We start from the raw sequence: 20,247 nt of genomic DNA on the forward strand, positions 1-20,247 counted from the left end.
CTAAATATATTTTTATTCCTATAACTATAGAAATAATATTTTTTGTCCTCTTCGATTTTGGATTTGTAATTTCATGAAGACTATAATAAAAAAAAAAAAAAAAAAAAAGTTGACCCGATTTAATCCAAATGTCCAGGACAAAAATACCGGATCTTTTCACAGTAGAAATCGTGCTGCCTCCCATGTTTATATAACTTTACACTTAAACATTTCAGAAAACCAGAACCAACACCTAATCGACGTCTTCCTCAACCTATCCGAAACAAACCCTGGATTCCAACCCAGACATGTAATAAAGAGGAACAGTGGAGACCCATAAGGCCAAAACGCTACAGTAACTAAGTAGGAGAAGTCACTGTCCTACAGTGCAACAGCACGGGAGTAAGCGAGCACTCTGGTCCAAAATGCCAGCCATGAGACTCAGACTAGTATTTTTAAACTATACTCATAAACCCTAATTATAGAGATTAAACTAATTATTTGAATCCCGGCCCCTTTTCATGCTCATAAATGGAAATAAAAGCTTTGATTTATGGCCTAATTTGGGCACAAGGACATCAACAACTTCATAGTTTTGTTACCTTGTGAAGATATAGTATGTAAGGTTTAAGGCCTTAACATAACTGTTTTGATGGACAAGATATATTTGAGGATAATAAAAATATCTTTGTATATATATATTTTTTTTATTTACAAATAACAATCGTTTTAATTGATTAGTTGTATCAATAATTTTCTATTTTATTGTCGGTTTAAAGCTAATTTATTGTATCAGTTTTATCAATCATTCATTTTATATGGAGTAAATTATAGCTACCTCGATATTTGGCATAATTTTGAATACTTCATCATTGTTTGGGAAACTTATGTAAAGTAATTATATAATTTGTTTATTAGTTTTCTCTTGCTGATTTAAAAATATTAGTTTGAAAAAAAGGTAAAAGACAAATTAAAATAAATAATGGAGGCCTTCAAAATATTTTCAAAACTTCTAAAAAAATATAATATTTTAATTTATTATTAAAATAATATTTTGGACAGTTCATTATAAAAGTTAGAGAAAAACATAGCTAAAATTAACAAAATGACCTCGATGTTAAACGTACAATAAAATTAGGGTGCAATTACAATTTCTCAAATAATGAGTAAATATTTATAATTATGTCTAAATATAATTAGAGATAACCATAATTTACCCTTTTATATTTTATTTAATTAAATAAATATAACGAATTTAAATTATACATATAAATTGAGTATGTTTGAATTGCTTGCATTAATGGAACTTATTGTCCTTTTGTTGGTCAATCACAATGTGCAAGAATATTGTGGATCGGGTTTAATTCAATTTAGGTTGTATGACTATAAAATTATGAATTTAAATTCCATCAACGTATAAAATGTAATTCTATTTTAATAATAGTTTTTGTTTTACTTTAGTATTAATTAAGTATTGTAGATATAGTTTTTAAATTGATGATTAATATATAATAATTATAATTATTAAATATAGATATCTTAATATTAATACGTATAATGAATTTATTAAAAAAAATAATACTTGATAGTTTTTATAAAAAAAATGCAAGAATCCAAGTGCACCACTTGATAGTTTGAGGCAGACTCATCACAAGAATTTCATGACACGTGGTACATAGTAAATCCAATTCATTGAAATTTTGGCGTCTTATATTTAATTGAAAAAGACAGCACACACGTTCCGCCAAATTTTCAACCATTACAAAGATAACTTCAACAAATAGACCCTGTTTGTCTGCTTCTCATTTGGCCTCAATCCTTCCAACTTAACTCGCTTCCACTTATGTAAAATTTTTGCCCCAATTCAAAAAAAAATTATAAAATAAAATAAAAATATATTAGTAATAAGAAAATAATTACAAAATTTTCTTGTGATGATTATCCATCGAACCCGGTCTGGCTCCACACTGCATCTCGGACCCGGCTCATGTCCCGCCCCTTGAGGGTTCGCCCCACGCCCTCGAACACCGAGTTGGCGGCAATTCTCCTGCTGCGTGCGTACTCACGCGCCAGGTACTCGTGTGGTGGGACAAGCTCCGAGTCCTCGTTCCAGCCGTCGTCCGAGTCATGCAGTGATTCAACCGAGTCAACTCGGTAAATCTTTGACCAATCGGGCACGTTCACTGGGGCTGAGGTGGCCATGTTCCGGCCACGTGGTGATTCCGCCACGCTGTCTTGTGCGCGGAACTGGTGCACGATCCTCGGTGAAGATGTGTTGCTCGAATGGTCGAAGGCTAACGACAAGCCGCCAACCTGGCGGCGCTGGTGGTGGTCAGTATGAGGATGTGGGCGGCGGGTGCTGTAGCTACTGAAGGTTCCATTGGCCTCGGAGGAGGCGCGTGAGCCCCATCCTCCGCTTACAGAGTGATCGTCCCCGTTGACCGTGTCATCAACCAATGACCAGACTTCATCCTCTCCCAACTCCGGTGCGGCGCCGTTGGCCGTTCCTTGCTCCTGATTATAGCAAAAACTTCCTAGAAAGCGTTCACTCCGGCTGGTGGTCAATTTACGACCCTTGCCCATCGAATAATCCACTATTATTTGACTCCCCCGGCGAGCTGATCGCCGGAATCTTGATTCCCTATAAACCAAAATGAAAAAAGAAAAGGAAAAAAACAATCTCTAGGTGAGGGAAGTAGCCGGAATCTTATTCTCCGGCGACCCAAAAGAGAAAATAATGAGATTAGAAGCAATGTGTGAGGGTAGTATTGCTCTATAATAAAAAGAGACTCGACAAGGGAGGCTGCAGGTGTATATATAGCGTTGGATTGAATAAGTGGGTGGGCCCCCACTTGCATTTCATTTGAATTTGGGTTTCATTTTGTCTGAATTTAATCAATGCCATAACAAGGACAAGGCGATGATGGCATGCATGGTGATTGGTGATAATGAGAAGATGAACACGAAACTGTAAAATCAAAAGTAACTTCAATCCATCCGCCACTACTGCTGGCTGCTGCCCAATTCAAACTCAAACCCACGGTGGAAGCGCGTACTACACACGACCCCATTTCTGAAAGAAAGATTGCATGTCTTCTTTCAATAAATAGAAGGTTTTTACCTTTTTCACTTTTTCTTTTCAAAAATATTTTTTAATTTTTTAGATTAAATGTGCATGGGTTCTCAAGGACATAGGAATCAAAAAAAAAAAAAAATGTTTGGCATAAAACGCAATAATTATAAGCACGACATTAGAGTTAGAAAATGCAGTTAGTGGAGCTTATTTTATGGTGCGGTTGAAAAGATGAAGTGGGTTCTTTCAAAGATTGGGAAAAATTGTCGCTTTTGACAGGATAAGTGCTTTTCTTACAGGATGATTTATTTAAATGGTAAAGATTAAGACAATATAACTCAAGACTAACGTTCTTGGATGTTTTGTCTAATTAATTTGGTTCACTGTCTAAATTCGGTAGTTAATATTTTTTGTGGATTGGGATATATGTTTAGTTTTTTTCAGCAATAAGGGCCAAAAGTGTTAAATTCTAAATGCATACCTTAATTTTGATGTGATTTCAATCTCCTATTTTAGGGAAAAAAATTTTACACAAATTAAATTTTATTGACTTAAACTAATTACAGAATAAGTGTAATATATTAATTATTATGTAATTAACTATTTTATTTAAATTATAAATTAATCACACTATAAATCTATTATATTCATAATATAAATAATGCAAATTCAATCCAACACATTCCAAATTAGAATTTGTGTCAGTTTAATTAGGTTGTACATTATGACACATGACAGAATCGACCCATATATTTATGTAAATAATAATTGCGGGGTGCACATATTAAATACGCCGCTAACCACGTGGATGCCCTCTCTATCATTGCTCCTTTAACAGCTTGACACATGGATGGTGTACAATTGCTGGTCCCACCAGCAAGGTCACCATCTCGGCCACATCGGTCACCAATTTACAAAAATTTGGGGATGTGTCCACGCATGGATGATCAATTCATCACAATGTTATTGATACATAATGCAAGATGCATCGGTTCACCCTCTGGGCTAATCATATTATCCCTTTAATTAAAGACAAATTAAATCACGATGACATAGACAAATCGAGAGAGTATATATGGCCTTTGATTCATGGTCTAATCACTTCTAGAACCTCTTCAAAGTACGAGGAAGTTTTCATAACATAAGTTTAGACGACGTACATACACAGTTTCAAAGTAAGATTTTCTTTTCCAATTCCAAAAAAATATATATACATTTTTGTATATAGTTGAGAAATGATCTGCACGTGAAAAGCGAACTGTGTCTTTCAACAACCATATTAGACGGTTGAGAATTTGGTGGTGGGCCTAAAAAATAACTTGTCCGATCTATCTATATATGAAACCAAACCAAATCAAAGAGTCTATCGTGATTTTCTCCATCAAAATATATATATATATATATATGTTAAAAAGAAGCAGTTTTCTAATTAATTAATGTCGCAATATTATTGCATTCATCACAAAGTTGGTCATATGTTGTCAATTAGCGCGTCGATAACTGTATTCTTTTGCTATGTGAGTAGATGCAACTGTAAAATGTCATTGGCGGAGGTCACTGCCATGCAGGGTCTACTATGCGATGGGGTTGAGGTGGTCGGACCCATCTCCCTCTTGTTACAACTTTATCGTGAAATTGAGTTTTGGACTATACATACATATAAACGTTTGTCGTATATGTACATGTCAATGAACATAGAATATTCAGATCAAGCTTCACTATAATACTGTATGCTCATATTCAAACCTAGCTGATAATTTTAGATTAAGCTGACAAATAAATATTTTTTAATTACTTTTTATACTGCTATATTTGATACAATGATGTTCTATTACCTTTGACGTAATTTTAATAAATATATGTGTCGTCTCTACAGTGCATATGTAGTTGGAATACAAAAATTTGTTTAGATCAGATTGGTATATGAAAATAACCAAATAATTTTATATGAATTTTGATTCTCCAATACGTGACCTACAACGTAAGAACAAAATCATACAAATCACGTTGAGAAAGTTCTGGTCATACAAATCATACATAAGAATGTAGGAGATAGTAAAAGTTGTAGCATGGAGGGGTAGTATTTATAGATTTTTCGAGTTGAAGATTTCACATTAACTATAGACGTATATCAAATGATCAACATGAATCGATACATACTTGACATGTGCTGAAATCAGGTAAAAACGACTTGAATATTAATGAAAGAGTTTGACTGTTATTGTGACGGCTTCAACCTTGAGATGGCCCCACATTGATCATAATGAATAGAGATAAAAAAAAAAAACCAAAAAAAATGTGTTAAAACAAGAAGAGAAAATGAAAAAATAAATTAGAAAAGGTGGAATCTAGGGGGTGGGGCATGGGAGGAAGGGTGTGACCCCACCGTTCGTGTCCATACATAGGACATGACAACCTAAAAGAACAAAGCAGTGAATGAGGGGCAGTAGGCGAGAGTGGGTACATATCTTCCTTACAGGCGCATGCAATTGTCTATTTATAGGAGTGTATGCAACTTCTATTTCAGTTGTGTGAGAACTACTATAACACATTTCATATTATTTGTTTATGTATAAACAGAATCGGAATCTTACCTGCTGCTGCCTCCACCTCCACTGATTCCGCCCATGTGATCTCATGCTTTTAGCAGCTTACTACTAATTATTTTTCTATTCTCCCACCGTTGTCTTGCCAACTCCATGCTTGTTTTTATGTATTTTTCTCAACATCACTTCTGATAATCTTATTTTCAATACAAAAAAAAAAAAAGGGTTTTATATAATTAAGAAGATGTTGCCATAACAAATACCAAAGACAATTCTCTTCACGACTAATTGATTGCGTGGAGCGACCTGTAATATAAAAAATATCATTAAAATAGTCAAATAGGGTGTCCTAATTAAAACCTTCTGAAATCGAGTTAATGTAATAAGAAAATTGATGCAATTAACAGTTAATAAATACCCTTTTGTGACAGTCCATTATAAAAAAATATTTATTAGATGATTGTTAACTTTAAAAAATATTTAAATTTATTTATAAAAGTTGATGATCTACTCCTAATTATAATAAGGATTGTGAGAGTGCAAGTAGTTGGTGTGGCACTGAAAAAGATGATAATTTCACACCCGGAGACAGCGTCTACGTTTCAGTTTCCAATGGGCTTTATATTTTTATCCTCGTTTTCCTTTTTACTGTCCTCGAATTCATGTTCCGGAGGCAGCTCAACCACGCGCGCGTGCTGCAAAAACGGTCATTATTTATTTATTTTCAGACAAAAAAGAAGATTATTCGTGTGGCGTCCACGTGCACACTTAATCAAAATAACAGAACTTAATTTACTACGTGTATGAACAAAAATTACAACCATTAGATTGCAAGATGCATAAATAATTATTGATACACAATGCAAGAATCGGTAATACTAATGAGTTAGTGATAAAAAAAAAAAAAAAAAAAACTCGTGTATAAAATTGTTATTAAAAAAATTACTCGTGATATATCTATAATGACAATTTAATAATAATAAATAATCTTAATCATTATATTTGTATTGTCACTAAATTTTCGTGTAAATAATTTTCTATAGTAATAACTAATTTTATACATAATTTTTTCATCAATAATTATATTGTGATAAAATTAAAATTACTATCACTCGATGTACATCTTTAAAGACAAAATTTAAAATCATCACTTAACATTTTCTCACATTTAACTATTCATTGTAAGGAAAAACAGATACTGATGTCTTGTTTGTAACAAAAAAGTTGAAATTAAAGACCAAAAGAGACAACATCCAGAATATTCTAAATTAAATTAAAAAATATTTATTCTAAAATCGTCATGCAATTAATTTGACCCATGAGAGCGACTCATAATTAACACCAATTATTGAAATGGGTTAGATGCCAAGCACATCAAATCATTATAAGTCCCACAGCGTTTGATCAGGTCGAAATAAAGGGACACTGCTTCGAACAAGACTTCCACCTAATTACAAACTGCCACTTGTTTGGGAAGACATAACTATTGCTTTCTGTTAACTGTCATAACTGACTAGGTTTAATGGCAAGAAATTTTAGAATTTCATACATGTATAATTACACCAAAAATACTAATTAATTAATTGTTATTGCACCACGATGGTAGTCCTTGTTTCAAAATATTAATTACAATTAAGAATTATTATAAATATTTTAACTATAGATAAATCAAGGCAAATGCTGAAAAATTCTGATCAAAAGTATTAAGCTTTTCACATCGATTTTTTTTATTATGATAAATAATATTAATTTATTATAATTTTTAAGCCATATATTGTGATTTGCAATGTATGTAATAATCTGTTTTTGGTTTTTTTTTTTTTTTTTTTGGCTTGTGTAGTGTGGGCTAAGGAGATGGTTACTCAAATGGGGTGTGAATATAATTAATGAAAATATAAGGGAGGGGGAAGAAAAGAAAAATCATATTTTTCAAAAGGTTGGAAGGTGTAATTATGGATGTCGGCCTGAGGTGAAACCCAAAGTCAAAATTTGGTATGGGGATGAGAGAGAGGGGATTAATTTAGAGCAAGTGTAAGGACTGAATTGGCATAAAGAATAATTAGGTGAAATGGTTAGCAAGCATTTTGGATGGCGGAGCTTAAAAGTTTAAAGACAAGCAGTTGATGCTTGTCGACGTTGGTTCGATGAGAGGAGTCGAGTGTGATGGTCAAGAAGTGGGGATTCCTTTTAAGGTCTGAAGGGGCAAGATTCTTACAACTGTGTTTCATTATATATTCTTCAAAGATTATTAAAAAAGTAGTGCATGGAGAGTGCCATTATTTGATTATTAAGATTGTTGTTTTATATATATATATATGATGATGATGATGATGATGATGATTACGGATCCATTAATTCTTGTTGAATCAAGCAACGTAATCTGACCCTGCCTAATGCACTTCAACCATGGAAATGGAATCTTGATAATCATTCTTTCAAAGACTTAATTAAGAAATATCAAATGAAATGTTGAATTTTAATCATTAATTGTGATAAGAATTTTATATATATTATGTATAGAGGATTTCTATAACCACACTTGAAATAGATCAAAGTTTAAATTCATTGTATTAGTTGAAGATGTTAGTTTTATGTATTTATATATATACTTCACGAAATATAGTATTTTTGATAAGGTTGTATTGTCAATGAGGTCTAATTCAATTGACAAAGTTGAGACTCCATGACTTTAAAGCCATAGGTTCGAACTCCACCTACATGTGTGAGAATATAATTCTACTCCTTTATCTAAATTCTCCCCTCAAATCCAAGCCCATCAATCTAAATATAGCATACAGTATCACATGCAAGTACTCATTTTTCGCGTTTCTTATTCGTCATAGCGAAACAAGCGATTTTTACCTATGATCAGAACATTAGCCGCAACTTTATATTTGTCTCCACTATCTATTGACTGAACTCATGTTCAATTAGCAGTTACCATTGTGTTGAGTGTGGAATATATATGATGGGAGAAAAGGACATGCATGGTTTGTATCCAAGGCAGGCACCCACCAGCATTTGTAGTTCAGGCAGACATATATGATTTGTTAGGTTAGGGCAGCATCATCAATCCTCACGAAAATGAGATAAGCGCAAATGTGCACATGCACAGACCACCACTCTGGCCCCCATCCAATGCTGCTGCTGCTGCTATATCACTTATCAACAAACCCTACCACTACCACCATCGATCATTTCCAATTATTACTCTCAACTCTCAACACAACCTTCATATTCAAATTAGCAAATGTTCGGTTTATGTCACCCCTTGTGCCCTACCTACTTCATTTGCTCTAGCGCGCGTCTTTCATTTTGATAATTTTATCTTATAATTTTAAAATTTTTACATATTGAAAATAAAAAAAATATTAAATAAGTGCACTCAATTAAATTGATCGACATATCAGTTACGTGCAATTTTTTATTCATTTGAATAAATTGTGATCATTTTTTTTATCATCAAAATTTTAAAATTAGAGAATAAAAAATTGTTAAGAAATATGGTAAAAAAAGTATTTTTCTTACTTTTACATTATTACACTCTAGTATGAATTTCTCCCAAGTGATGTGTACACCTACTTGGCTTCTATGGTAAATATTATATGTATATTTTGAAGCCTTAAATTTTATGATGAGAGGTTGAAGGTCTTGTCCATGATGTAGACATTTATATATGTTTATTGATGTGTATGGTGGGCGCTCTCTACCATTATCCTATCATCTACCATGTATGGCATGTCATAAGATTGAAATTGGGCCTATAGTTTGAGGCTAATCAGGGCATCTGCTCTCTCTCTCTCTCTCTCTATTTTCCACAAGATTTGACTAATCTGACTGTCACAATCTCATTATAAGAAATTATTGCTCATCAAAAAAAATTATATATAATATTTGAGGGCGACTGTTTTACATCATCTGTGAGGGCTTTGGTTGATATAAAACTCATGTGTAAACTTATATAAAATTAGTCCCACAATTTAAGCTTATTTTACACTTGACTCTATGTTTTTATAAAATTTTAAATTTAACCTCACGTTCCTTAAAAAGCTGTAAAAAGAGTCTTAAAAAGTTGCAGAAAAGACCCTTTTTGGCAACGTATGGGTCTTTTTTTGGCAGAAAAGGGTCAATTTTTCGATAAAATATGGGGTGGATTTTAAAATATTATAAAATACGGAGTTAAGTATGAAATAATCCTAAATTATAGGATTAATTTTACAATTTTACCGATCTGAAAAGATGTTTGACTAACTCATTGTGATGTAATGATTTGTAGAAAAAAGGGTTTGGGGTTAGGTAATAGGTATAGAAAGCGATGATGTTGTAGTTGTTATGATATGGGCCTGTGTGAGTAGTTGAAGTTATGTATTTTGAGTGGATGGGGCTGAAATTAAAGTTATACCCATTGGGCCCTAGTCCATAAATGGAGCTCCAACAATGTATCCTTTGCTTTCTTCTTCAACATGAATGATGATTACGTAGTGTTGATGATGTTTTGAAGAAATCAATGTAATTGTTAGAATTGATATTAATGCAAAAAAAGCCTCCATCTAGAGTTATGTTTGGCATTGAGAATCTTGCATCATGTGCTGCTAAAACGGAGTTCACGTGATCAATCATCAAAACTCACAAGTGTTGGTGGGCTCTTCTCATCTCATTTGTCCATATGACGAGGGAACAAAAGTAACTACAAAGCAGTCCAACTTTTATGCCCATAGACAAATATTTTCGAGATTTTAAGATTCAGTTTTTTGGTAAGGAAAAGGCTATGGCTCATAAATTAATTTGATGTAAGACCATCTTCAATACTAATTCCAGAGAAAGTTAAGACAAAAAAACCATAAAGGTCGAGCCCAATAATTTATTTTTCAAGTTTCTTTAGCCTTATATTTGGAATTTTTAATAATAAGTTTTTTATTTTTATATATAAAGGATTTTAAAAATTTTAAATTTGAACTATATTTTATTAAATATTAATAAATTTTAAATTTTTTTTTTTCAAATTTCTTTAGTACCAAGTCATTTGAAACTCTTATGTTTAATTTGTTTTCTTATGTTTATTACATTAAATTAGAAAGATTAATTGTGAATTAATTTTTTTATTAAATAATTAAATAGTTTAATTTATTTTTCAACTATTTTTAATACTTGTAGTTGATTCTAAAGAGTAAAAGGAATTTAAGATCCTAAAACAAGTTTAATACTTAATCAAGAAAAGGAATATCCACTTGTTTATGTGCTAAACTTTTTTCCTCATAATATTAAAAAAAAAAAAAAAAAGTAAAAGTGTTACTTTAACAAATGCGTTTTTATCTGGGGGTTGAAAATAGTAAAAGGAAAAGCAAAACGTGTTCGTAACACTTGGGCAAGAGCTTGAGAAGTCAACAGAGAGGTCTCTGATTTTCTGCTTAAATCGCCATTAGCATACCTTCTTCCTAAACTAGCTTGTGAAGAAAATAAATCATGGGAAAATTTTCCATGTTTTGATTCAATCTCAGTCACAGATCCTTTCTACCTTTCGCTTTCCAAGTTTGTGCCTTTCTTTCCATTTTTATTCTCCAAGTTGGAATCTTCTTCACAGATTTCTCACATAACAGCCCGTTGCGGTCACGAGATACCATTTTTCGGTGTTTTTCAAGAAATCAAGTCAGAAAGTTGCAATCTTGATTCACTCTACGTAGTCTGCCAAGAAAAATGGGTGGGTGTTTTAGCAAGAACAAATACTCAAGCCCAGATGTCAATGGCTATAGATCAGGAACAGCAGGAACAGGGTATCAGCAAAGTCACCAAGATTATCAGAAACCATCAACTCAGTATACCCCCCAACCTCAGGCAGAGCCCGAGAGGCACCACCAACCGCCGCCGCCTCGTCAGCCACAAAATCCAGCTCCGCTCAGACCTGCTCCACAACCGCAGAACACTGTTCAAAAGTTGGAGCACAATAACATTTTAGGAAAGCCCTTTGAGGATGTGAAGTCAAAGTACACAATTAGTAAAGAGTTGGGAAGGGGGCAGTTTGGGGTAACTTATTTGTGTACTGATGTTGCAACTGGGAACCAATACGCCTGCAAGTCAATATTGAAGAGGAAACTTGTAAGCAAGAATGATAAGGAGGATATGAAAAGGGAGGTTCATATTATGCAGCACTTAAGTGGGCAGCCAAACATAGTGGAATTCAAGGGTACTTACGAGGACAGGCAATCTGTGCATCTAATAATGGAGCTTTGTCGTGGTGGAGAGCTATTTGATAGTATTATTGCGCAGGGTCAATATTCTGAGAGAGCTGCTGCTGACCTTTGTAGGCAGATTGTGAATGTTGTTCACCATTGCCATTTTATGGGGGTGATGCATAGGGATCTGAAGCCTGAGAATTTCTTGCTTTCGAGTAAGGACGAGAAGGCAATGCTGAAAGCAACTGATTTTGGACTCTCTGTCTTCATTGAAGAAGGTTAGTGTTCCTTGCTTCAATACTTCTAGTTACTTTTCTTTTTCCCAATGATGGCAATTCAAAAATTGGGCATTTAAATGAAGCTTAATTAAGCGGTTTTCCTCTTAGTATATGTTTGTTTATATTGCATTCTTTTGGAAAAGAAGCATTTAACAAGCAATCTGTTAATGCTCCCGCCCGTCATGCTCCTTGATACTGGGGAGGTTCTCCTTTCACCTTAAATAGGTGACAGGTTTAACTATATAAATATCAGACTCTTCACTCATCAGAGCTGTTACTCCTATCTATTTATCCAGCAATTAAGCTGGGTTTAGCCTGTTCCTCCATATGGTGCAATGATTGGTAGATAAACTAAGTTCCTTGTCTGAAGTGATAAACTGATGATCCCGTTTGATGGTTCACATAAGCATTTTTGGTTTCCTGTGAAAGTTGTAATTTATTCTTTTAACAAATGAGTTGTCTGACATTTCAGTTAGACATGGTAAGTTTTCTGTTTACTTGTCCTGATGTCTCTGTGTATTCTTCATTAATGATCAATATCCCCCTTGTTAATGAATTCCAGGTAAGGTATATCGTGATATAGTTGGTAGTGCATACTATGTTGCTCCTGAAGTATTGCAGCGAAATTATGGGAAGGAAATAGATGTATGGAGTGCTGGTGTTATTTTGTACATCCTCCTCAGTGGCGTGCCTCCATTTTGGGCTGGTAAGGTCAATTTCACGTGTAAGTTGTTGCAGTCTCCCATACCAAATTCTCTTCCTAGTGTTTGTGGTTTTTGGCTGCAGAAAACGAAAAAGGCATATTTGATGCTATACTGAAAGAAGAAGTTGATTTTGATAGCCAGCCATGGCCTTCCATATCACACAGTGCCAAAGATCTTGTTCGGAAAATGCTGACTAAGGACCCAAAAAAGAGAATAACTTCTACCCAAGTACTTGGTAATCTTCCCTTCTCATTCCTTCTTTAGCTGCAGTATTTGGTTAGTTTTAGCATCTTGAATCATATTTAACTTATAGAGCATCTTCAGGAAGGAACTCTTCCTTTTGTTTGTGTACATGTGTGTTCGTGTTCTGCTGTGCCAACAGCTAAAATAGTAAAATGTTCCAGAGGCACAGTTTTTCCCCCACTTTTCCTGGCTTATATATTATTGATATAAAACATGACTCTAGTTTGGATGAGAACTGTTGTGAGAGCTGTTAAATAAGAAACAGTTTTATTCCGCTGGAATATGGCTATGGATATTTGCAATTAGCTTTATTATGAAAATGGTATGGTCATCTTCATCAATTTACCATCCCCGTGACTACTTAATTTCTTAGTTGAGGCTGGCTTTATATGGAGATGAAGACATATAGGCAATAAACTGCCAGAGTACAATTCTTGGATACTTGGATGAGAAACTCGGAATAGGTGGATGCACTTAAAGGCCAACACATGTAAAATGTAGAATGAGCTTATCACAAACAATTCGAGTTTGATGGCATATGTTTCATGTTGCTCGATAGAATTTCTAAACGAGTCATTTTAGTATATCTGAGTGAGTGTTATCTGATGTCCTTTTTTTTTGTGGATTACACCTTGAGAAGCATGATACTCTCTACTTATCTGGTATTTGGTTTTCGAGAAAAATGTATAATGACCTTCATGTTATTTTGTAACTAACTTTAGCATCTGTTATGTTTGTTTCAAAAGAGCATCCTTGGATTAAGGGACAAGCATCTGACAAGCCGATAGATAGTGCTGTTCTCTCTAGAATGAAACAGTTCAGGGCAATGAATAAGCTGAAGAAACTTGCACTGAAGGTAATTTTGCTTGTGTTTTATTTGGTGTAGACTAGAGTTAAATAAAGCTAAAATTATAGATTTTAATCAGAATCAAATTATCTAACATTTTGTTGAGCTGTCTGATTTCACCCTTTTATCTCTGCAAACCTTACCCATGTCTTAATTCTATAACAAAAATGACCCACCTATAAGGTACTTACCCTTATGTAAACTCCTGCAGGTCATTGCACAAAGTTTATCAGAAGAAGAAATTAAAGGTCTTAAAGCTATGTTTGCAAATATGGACACTGATAAAAGTGGCACAATCACCTATGAAGAACTGAAATCTGGTTTGGCTCGGCTTGGGTCAAAATTGTCGGAAGCTGAAGTAAAACAACTCATGGAAGCCGTAAGTATCACACTCTTATTTGGAAACAAAAACTGAGTTTGGCTCCTCCTGGCATTTAACTATTGGCACTGCTATTATCAGGCTGATGTGGATGGTAATGGGACAATCGACTACATTGAATTTATCACTGCTACAATGCACAGACATAAGCTTGAAAGAGATGAGCATCTGTATAGCGCATTTCAGTATTTTGACAAGGATAGCAGTGGGTAAGATATGATGATTTTTTGCTGTCGTTGCCATAGCATTCTTTAACAGTTAAAATTACTTGATGCTATCTCTCTAAGTCCCCAAAAGAGAATTAATCCCTGTACTATTTGAACAATCGATCTCCGTCTTATTGATTATTAACCTTCTTCCATGTTCTTATCCCCATCATTATGCTACTTGTGATGCATTATGCGTAATGAACTTGCTATTCGCTTTAAATTCATTCAGCTACATCACAAGAGATGAACTGGAAACTGCTATGAAGGAGTACGGTATGGGGGACGAGGCCACCATCAAGGAAATAATTTCGGAGGTGGATACTGATAATGTAAGTTAGCTTAAGATATTAGATCTCATTACTGTGTCTTTGAATTAGATATAAGGGTTTACAAGTTTGCATCTTATAGGATGGAAGAATCAACTACGATGAATTCTGTGCAATGATGAGAAGTGGAACACAACAACCAGTGAAGCTCTTCTAGATGATCAAGGCAAATGGTTCTTGAGCGGGACATTTTCAGAATCATGCTGAGTTCTGCTAAGGATAACGGAACGTTCAGAAGGGGTATGGGACGAAATCATCTTCTAGGTTTCTCTTTGAACCATTTCTTCTGTTTCAATGAGTTCCAAAGAAGCATGGTTAGATTTTCTGAGGCATTTAGTTCTGAATACTAGCAATTTGTGTTGTGTTTATGAGTACTTGATTCCATTATCAACCTGTTAATCCTTTCATGTATTTGAAAACCCTGTCGTTTTAACTTCAAATGTACAATAGCTTATTGTTTGTTCTTTGTATGAAATGGACGTCGTGTGAATAATAATCATTCAGGTCTGGTCAAGTTGAACCCGATCCTGTTCTACTTTCTATTGCAGATTGGTTTGATTCAGATTTTCAGCTTTCGATCTCTAATGTCTGGTGAAGGAGAAACCACTTTATTTCAGCATCTTTAGTGAAAGATAAGGACAAATCAAAGTGATAAGTGGGTTTGCACGGTAAGTCCCATTCATTTGAAAAAGAGAAGGCCTGGCGTGAGGGATGTTACCCTACATATCATTTTCTTGACCGAATCAAACTTTAATAAATAGATGGAATCCAAGGTTAAATGTCATGGTCGCTTTCTTACACTCTCGAGCACCTTTCCAGGCGAGGTCATTTTCTCCGCCGGGAAGGCAGATCAACAGCTAAAACTCAAGATATTTCATAAACGAGGAAAGGAGTCATGACTCATTAGTCTTGTTAACATATTCGTACCAAGATTATGAAGTTTAGAAACTGAGAAATTTATTCATGGGATAGAAATCAAAGTGAAAACAAGAAAGCAGACGAATCATTGCTCGAATTGCATAGGTCCGCACCGTTGAACACTCACAAGCTCAAGTGCTCAAAAGCATCAAAGCTACTTCCTCTTCCTTTGAGAGATGGCTATCGCCACTGGGAGGATGGCTTAAGGTTAATAGTGATTGCATTTTCGCCGCAAGAGGAATGGCTGCTTATTTCATTCGTAATCATGAAGGTACGAGTATTTTGTGTGAAAGTGAGCGAATTTGGGCTCAAGATTCAATGGCGGCAGCAGAAGTTTTAGCCTTAAAATATATATGCAGTTCTTATTTTGGATAATGCAAAGATTGACAAAGCCATTTTCAAGGCTGATTTCTCTTTTAGCTTCCGCATGGATCAAAAATCAAGACCCTGAAGCTTAGTGCCAAAGAATTTTGGGGAAAATGGCCCCGTTGGAGAATCAAGAAAATTCGTGGTTGTTGTATTGAGATGGTATTATCCCACCTTCCCAATTCCTCCAAGAACCTTTTTGTAACATCGAAACTTGGTATTTTGAACCTTCCAGTGATTTTGAATGATTTTTTCAATTCATCAAAAACAAGAAAGCAGACGAATCAGCTTGCAAGAAGGGTTTTGAGCGAAGATCGCTTTCTTGAATGAATGTGAAGGATTTAAGTGTCTGTTGAAGATTGATAGATATGCTTATTCCAAATCTCTGGATGTTAGAAGAGACTTTGTTTTAACGTAATGAAATTCTACGAGACCAGCCTCTTATTTGATTTTTCTTTGATATGCAAGTTTTCTCGAGACGAACAACCGTTTCAGTGGATTCCACTTCCAGAGCCGGATCTACGTAAACTTGTCTTAACATTCACCACCTCCAATCCTTACATACAACATTCCCCGAACCCATCAACCACACCCTAACACAAAGGGGAAATCATCAATAAAAACAGTGCAGTAATTAACATAGCCATCACCACGTTCTTGCCACTCTCTCCCACAAAACACACTTCTTGCCAGAAGAAACAAACCACAATATCTAGAGATGAAAAGCCCACATGCATTTAATTTATTTTCTCAGGCTCACTCCATTCTCCTCACAGATGCTTAAAACAAAAGGCGATTTCAATGGAGCTTGTTTGCAAGATTGCACTGCTTTCTAACTTCACCCTTTGTGCCAGTGAGAGGGTTGTTCTCAGAGAGAATGGTGATGGCTCTACCAAACTCCCTAAAGAAATAGTCTTGGCTCTTGGCCATTTTCTTGACATAGGGCTTTGTCCTCTTGTCTGTGGCTAGTTGATGATCCACAATCAACAAGCCCTTGTTGTCCAATATGTTTCTGTAGTAATTGTTGTCGAGTTTCATCGGTGTGCCACGATCGTTCCTCACGTACTGCACAGCCTTAGGGTCTGGGATTGCGTCGGGACACTTGTGCAGCATGTGCTCAACATGGGTAGGATTGAGCGCCGGATCCACTTCAGGGTACAGACGGTGAACCAGTTTGACACAGTGGGTTCGGCCGACACTGTGAGCACCTAGAGGAGCATATTGTGGAGAATTAGTCTGAAATCCTAACTTCATCTCCATCTATATATGTAGCTTATGAGTACGTAATAAGTTCTAAGTGTACAATGTATTATGTATACCTAGCAAAGCAACAACTCCAGGAGTGTCAATGCCAATGTTAGCAAACCGCTCAAGAACAACACTCATGCTCTCATTGTGGTCTGGCAGGTGCTGTTCGAGTATATCTGCTCTGCTTTTTCTACCATCTCTTCTGCCTGTTTTGAGTGGGATGTATGGCCCTCCAAGCTGCAAAAAACGCACAATTGCACACAATGCTGAGATTTGTTAAGACTTTAGCATAATTCGCAGAACTACAGCAGATGCATACACACATAACTGTGAGAAGCAAGCAGAAGAGTAGTGAAATCAACTTACTGCAACAATACCATCTCTTGCAGACAAAACAAGAATATCAGCGCAGGAAACCACTCCAGGACACTCCCTCTCTAAAGCTTCTTTGATGGTCTCAATATACCTAAAATTCCTCATACCAAAGCTCCTGTCAGTCTCCTTCTCCGACAACATCCTCCTCGTGGAATCCAGCAATAGGGATGCATCACATGACTGCAAAACAAAGAGAGAGGAACTGTAATTCTTGAATGAGTAGTACAAGTTTGATGAGAAAGTAACAAACTCTTGAATGTACATCATATTGTACAACCTCAACAAAACAGTCATGGAAGATGTTTCTGAGCCAAGAAAAAGCAGTGTTCTTGTGGCGCTTGTAGAGAAGCTTGACTTGTTCCTTGATGATATCTTCAGCTTGTGGGCAGGAGTCCCTGTAATAGTTCATAACGAGGCCAGGCCCCTCATTTTCTGCAGAAGCTGAGAAGTAGAGGATTGCAAGGAAGAAGGAGAAGAAGAAGAGAGCTCTGGAATTGGAAGACATTATCAATAGTTTTGTGCTTTCTTCCGAAAGTATCAGTCACCAGTGCCTTAAATAATGTTGAGATGAGGGGTGAAGCTGCAGACAAAGAATCTGGCTTTTCTTGCCTTCTTTAAGGGAGCCCTGATGGTATGGCTGATGCTTTTGCCTCGTTCCGACATCTGTCATTTTGCTGCATTTGATGTACAATCCCCGGACTTTGAGAAGCTGATTGACTTAAATTTTGTCAGTTTGCCAAATGATATGTGCAAGTTTTAATGCAAAATTACACAGTTTATGCCTCAGGAAATGTTAAATAGAGGTACCATCACATGCACTATAAAAAAAAATACATTATTTAACTATACTTAATTATCATAGTTAATAACAAAATAATCGTAACAAATAATCATTACCCACATTCATGCAACAATTATTGATATTTAATTGTGATCAATAAAAAATATTTACCACGATTTTTAATCCATAACTATTAAAATTATAGTCACTAATCAATTCTTTTTCCCTGTATCAAGATATGTAAATATGCATGGTGCAATGCAACACTACAAATAGTAGTCTAGCACACATTGATGCTACCAAATTTATGTCTTGATTTTTTGGTACCTTCTCTTCTACTTTGCTAAGATCTCTTGCAGTGAGATGGAAGTGTCTTTTACTTTTTCCCTTTGATAAGGTAGTCAAAAAAGTAATGTTCAATTTATTACATTATTTCATGTATTCAAATATAAAATTTAATTCAATACATCAAAAATTCAAATTACGAAATACATTCAATCGAAAATGTAATGTTAAGTATGTGAAATAATCTCAAGATTGGTGACCACACTAACTCAAATCTCAAGGTAGGCAATAATTGGAGCATGGTTTGGCCTAGAAACCACTAGTACTAACAATTATTGCAACATTAGTGAACTAGAAAGCAAGTGTAATAAAGAATTCCCATAATTACGCTCTTTCTTGTGCGTTACAAGTAATCGCAAAAGCGTAAAAAGAATCTTGCTTCCCAGTATTACTTACTATAATGATGTTGTACTTTGTATTAATGATGCTGCACAAGTTTCTATACGTATTTTTATTTTTTATGTACATGCCATATGTATAGAATTCGCTTGAGAAAAATATTTTATATTTAGAGTGTATGTATTATGAAATAAAATATGAACAATATTAATTGAAGATGGAGAAATTCAGATGAAAGTAGAGTGTGTGTTGTACTTGACACGTAAAGGATTAGTATTTGTAAATTTTTGTAGTTGTACAATTTCATGTGAACTATACATTTAAAAATGATCAGATAATTAGTATGAGTTCATATACGTATATGGGTTTTAATCGAGTTTAAATTGGGCCATAACCACTCAAACAAAAAAAACACGAATTTTGACTTATTTTATAATTAATTAAAAGAATTAGGGGCATTTAGTGCATTTAGGACTTTCAATTTATTATGTATATACTTAAAAGATATTCTATGATAATACTTATATTAAAAAACAAAAAAAAATCAATTGAAGGGCCAGCACACATCAATAATAATGACAATAAATATTTAATAATGTAAATGATAAAGGGATTTAATTTGTTTTCTTTATATACAAGTAGGAGAAGAGCTTTATTTAATTTGAATTATTTAAGTTGCAAGATCTATCCCTGCACTATTGAATATTATGTAAAAAAGACATATAATTAACATCGACGGAACAGGACAATCAGCAGTCAGTTACCGCGCTACCGACACTTTACTTTGTCCGTCTCGAATATAGTCGTTTTATTCATCTTGCATTAACGGACATATAATAATAAATTAATAGTGTAATATCACACAAACTTTCAACTCTGACATAAATTTTCTTGTTCAGTTAAACTGGATAAATAAATTTGAAATAAAAAAGAGTTTTATCATTATTATTTTGAATAATTACACTGCCCTTCTCCAAAATTTAGTGGAATTACACGTAAACTTTCTTATGGTTTTAAAAATTACATATAGTACTAATAAATACATCTATCCGTTAATCAAAATTTACGAAATTTCTTGATATCAGCAAAAAAATTGAATAAAAATTTATATATACCCTCAG

The 20,247-nt window shown here is 34.5% G+C and overlaps 3 protein-coding genes across 3 annotated transcripts; 1 reads left to right on the forward strand and 2 right to left on the reverse strand.

The window, feature by feature from the left end:
• Positions 1-1,655: 1,655 nt before the first annotated feature.
• LOC105167985 (protein S40-6-like) lies at positions 1,656-2,769 on the reverse strand. The gene has a single exon (XM_011087883.3). It carries the CDS (start codon positions 2,560-2,562, stop codon positions 1,918-1,920), a length of 645 nt encoding a protein of 214 aa, XP_011086185.1. The 5' UTR covers positions 2,563-2,769; the 3' UTR covers positions 1,656-1,917.
• Positions 2,770-10,954: 8,185 nt separating this feature from the next.
• On the forward strand, positions 10,955-15,294 carry LOC105167986 (calcium-dependent protein kinase). The gene is made up of 8 exons (XM_011087884.3): positions 10,955-12,046; positions 12,609-12,752; positions 12,833-12,985; positions 13,740-13,849; positions 14,052-14,219; positions 14,301-14,428; positions 14,658-14,757; positions 14,837-15,294. The coding sequence occupies exons 1-8, from the start codon at positions 11,293-11,295 to the stop codon at positions 14,909-14,911; spliced, it is 1,632 nt and encodes a 543-aa protein (XP_011086186.1). The 5' UTR covers positions 10,955-11,292; the 3' UTR covers positions 14,912-15,294.
• Positions 15,295-16,558: 1,264 nt separating this feature from the next.
• Positions 16,559-18,310, reverse strand: LOC105167987 (peroxidase 42). Its single transcript, XM_011087885.3, has 4 exons — positions 17,939-18,310; positions 17,653-17,841; positions 17,358-17,523; positions 16,559-17,246 (listed from the first exon to the last, which is right to left on the reverse strand). Exons 1-4 carry the CDS (start codon positions 18,164-18,166, stop codon positions 16,837-16,839), a joined length of 993 nt encoding a protein of 330 aa, XP_011086187.1. The 5' UTR covers positions 18,167-18,310; the 3' UTR covers positions 16,559-16,836.
• Between the last annotated feature and the right edge of the window lie 1,937 nt (positions 18,311-20,247).

Source organism: Sesamum indicum, linkage group LG8 (assembly GCF_026168435.1).
Source record: "Sesamum indicum cultivar Baizhima isolate 11 linkage group LG8, ASM2616843v1, whole genome shotgun sequence".
Taxonomy (NCBI): Eukaryota; Viridiplantae; Streptophyta; class Magnoliopsida; order Lamiales; family Pedaliaceae; genus Sesamum; species Sesamum indicum.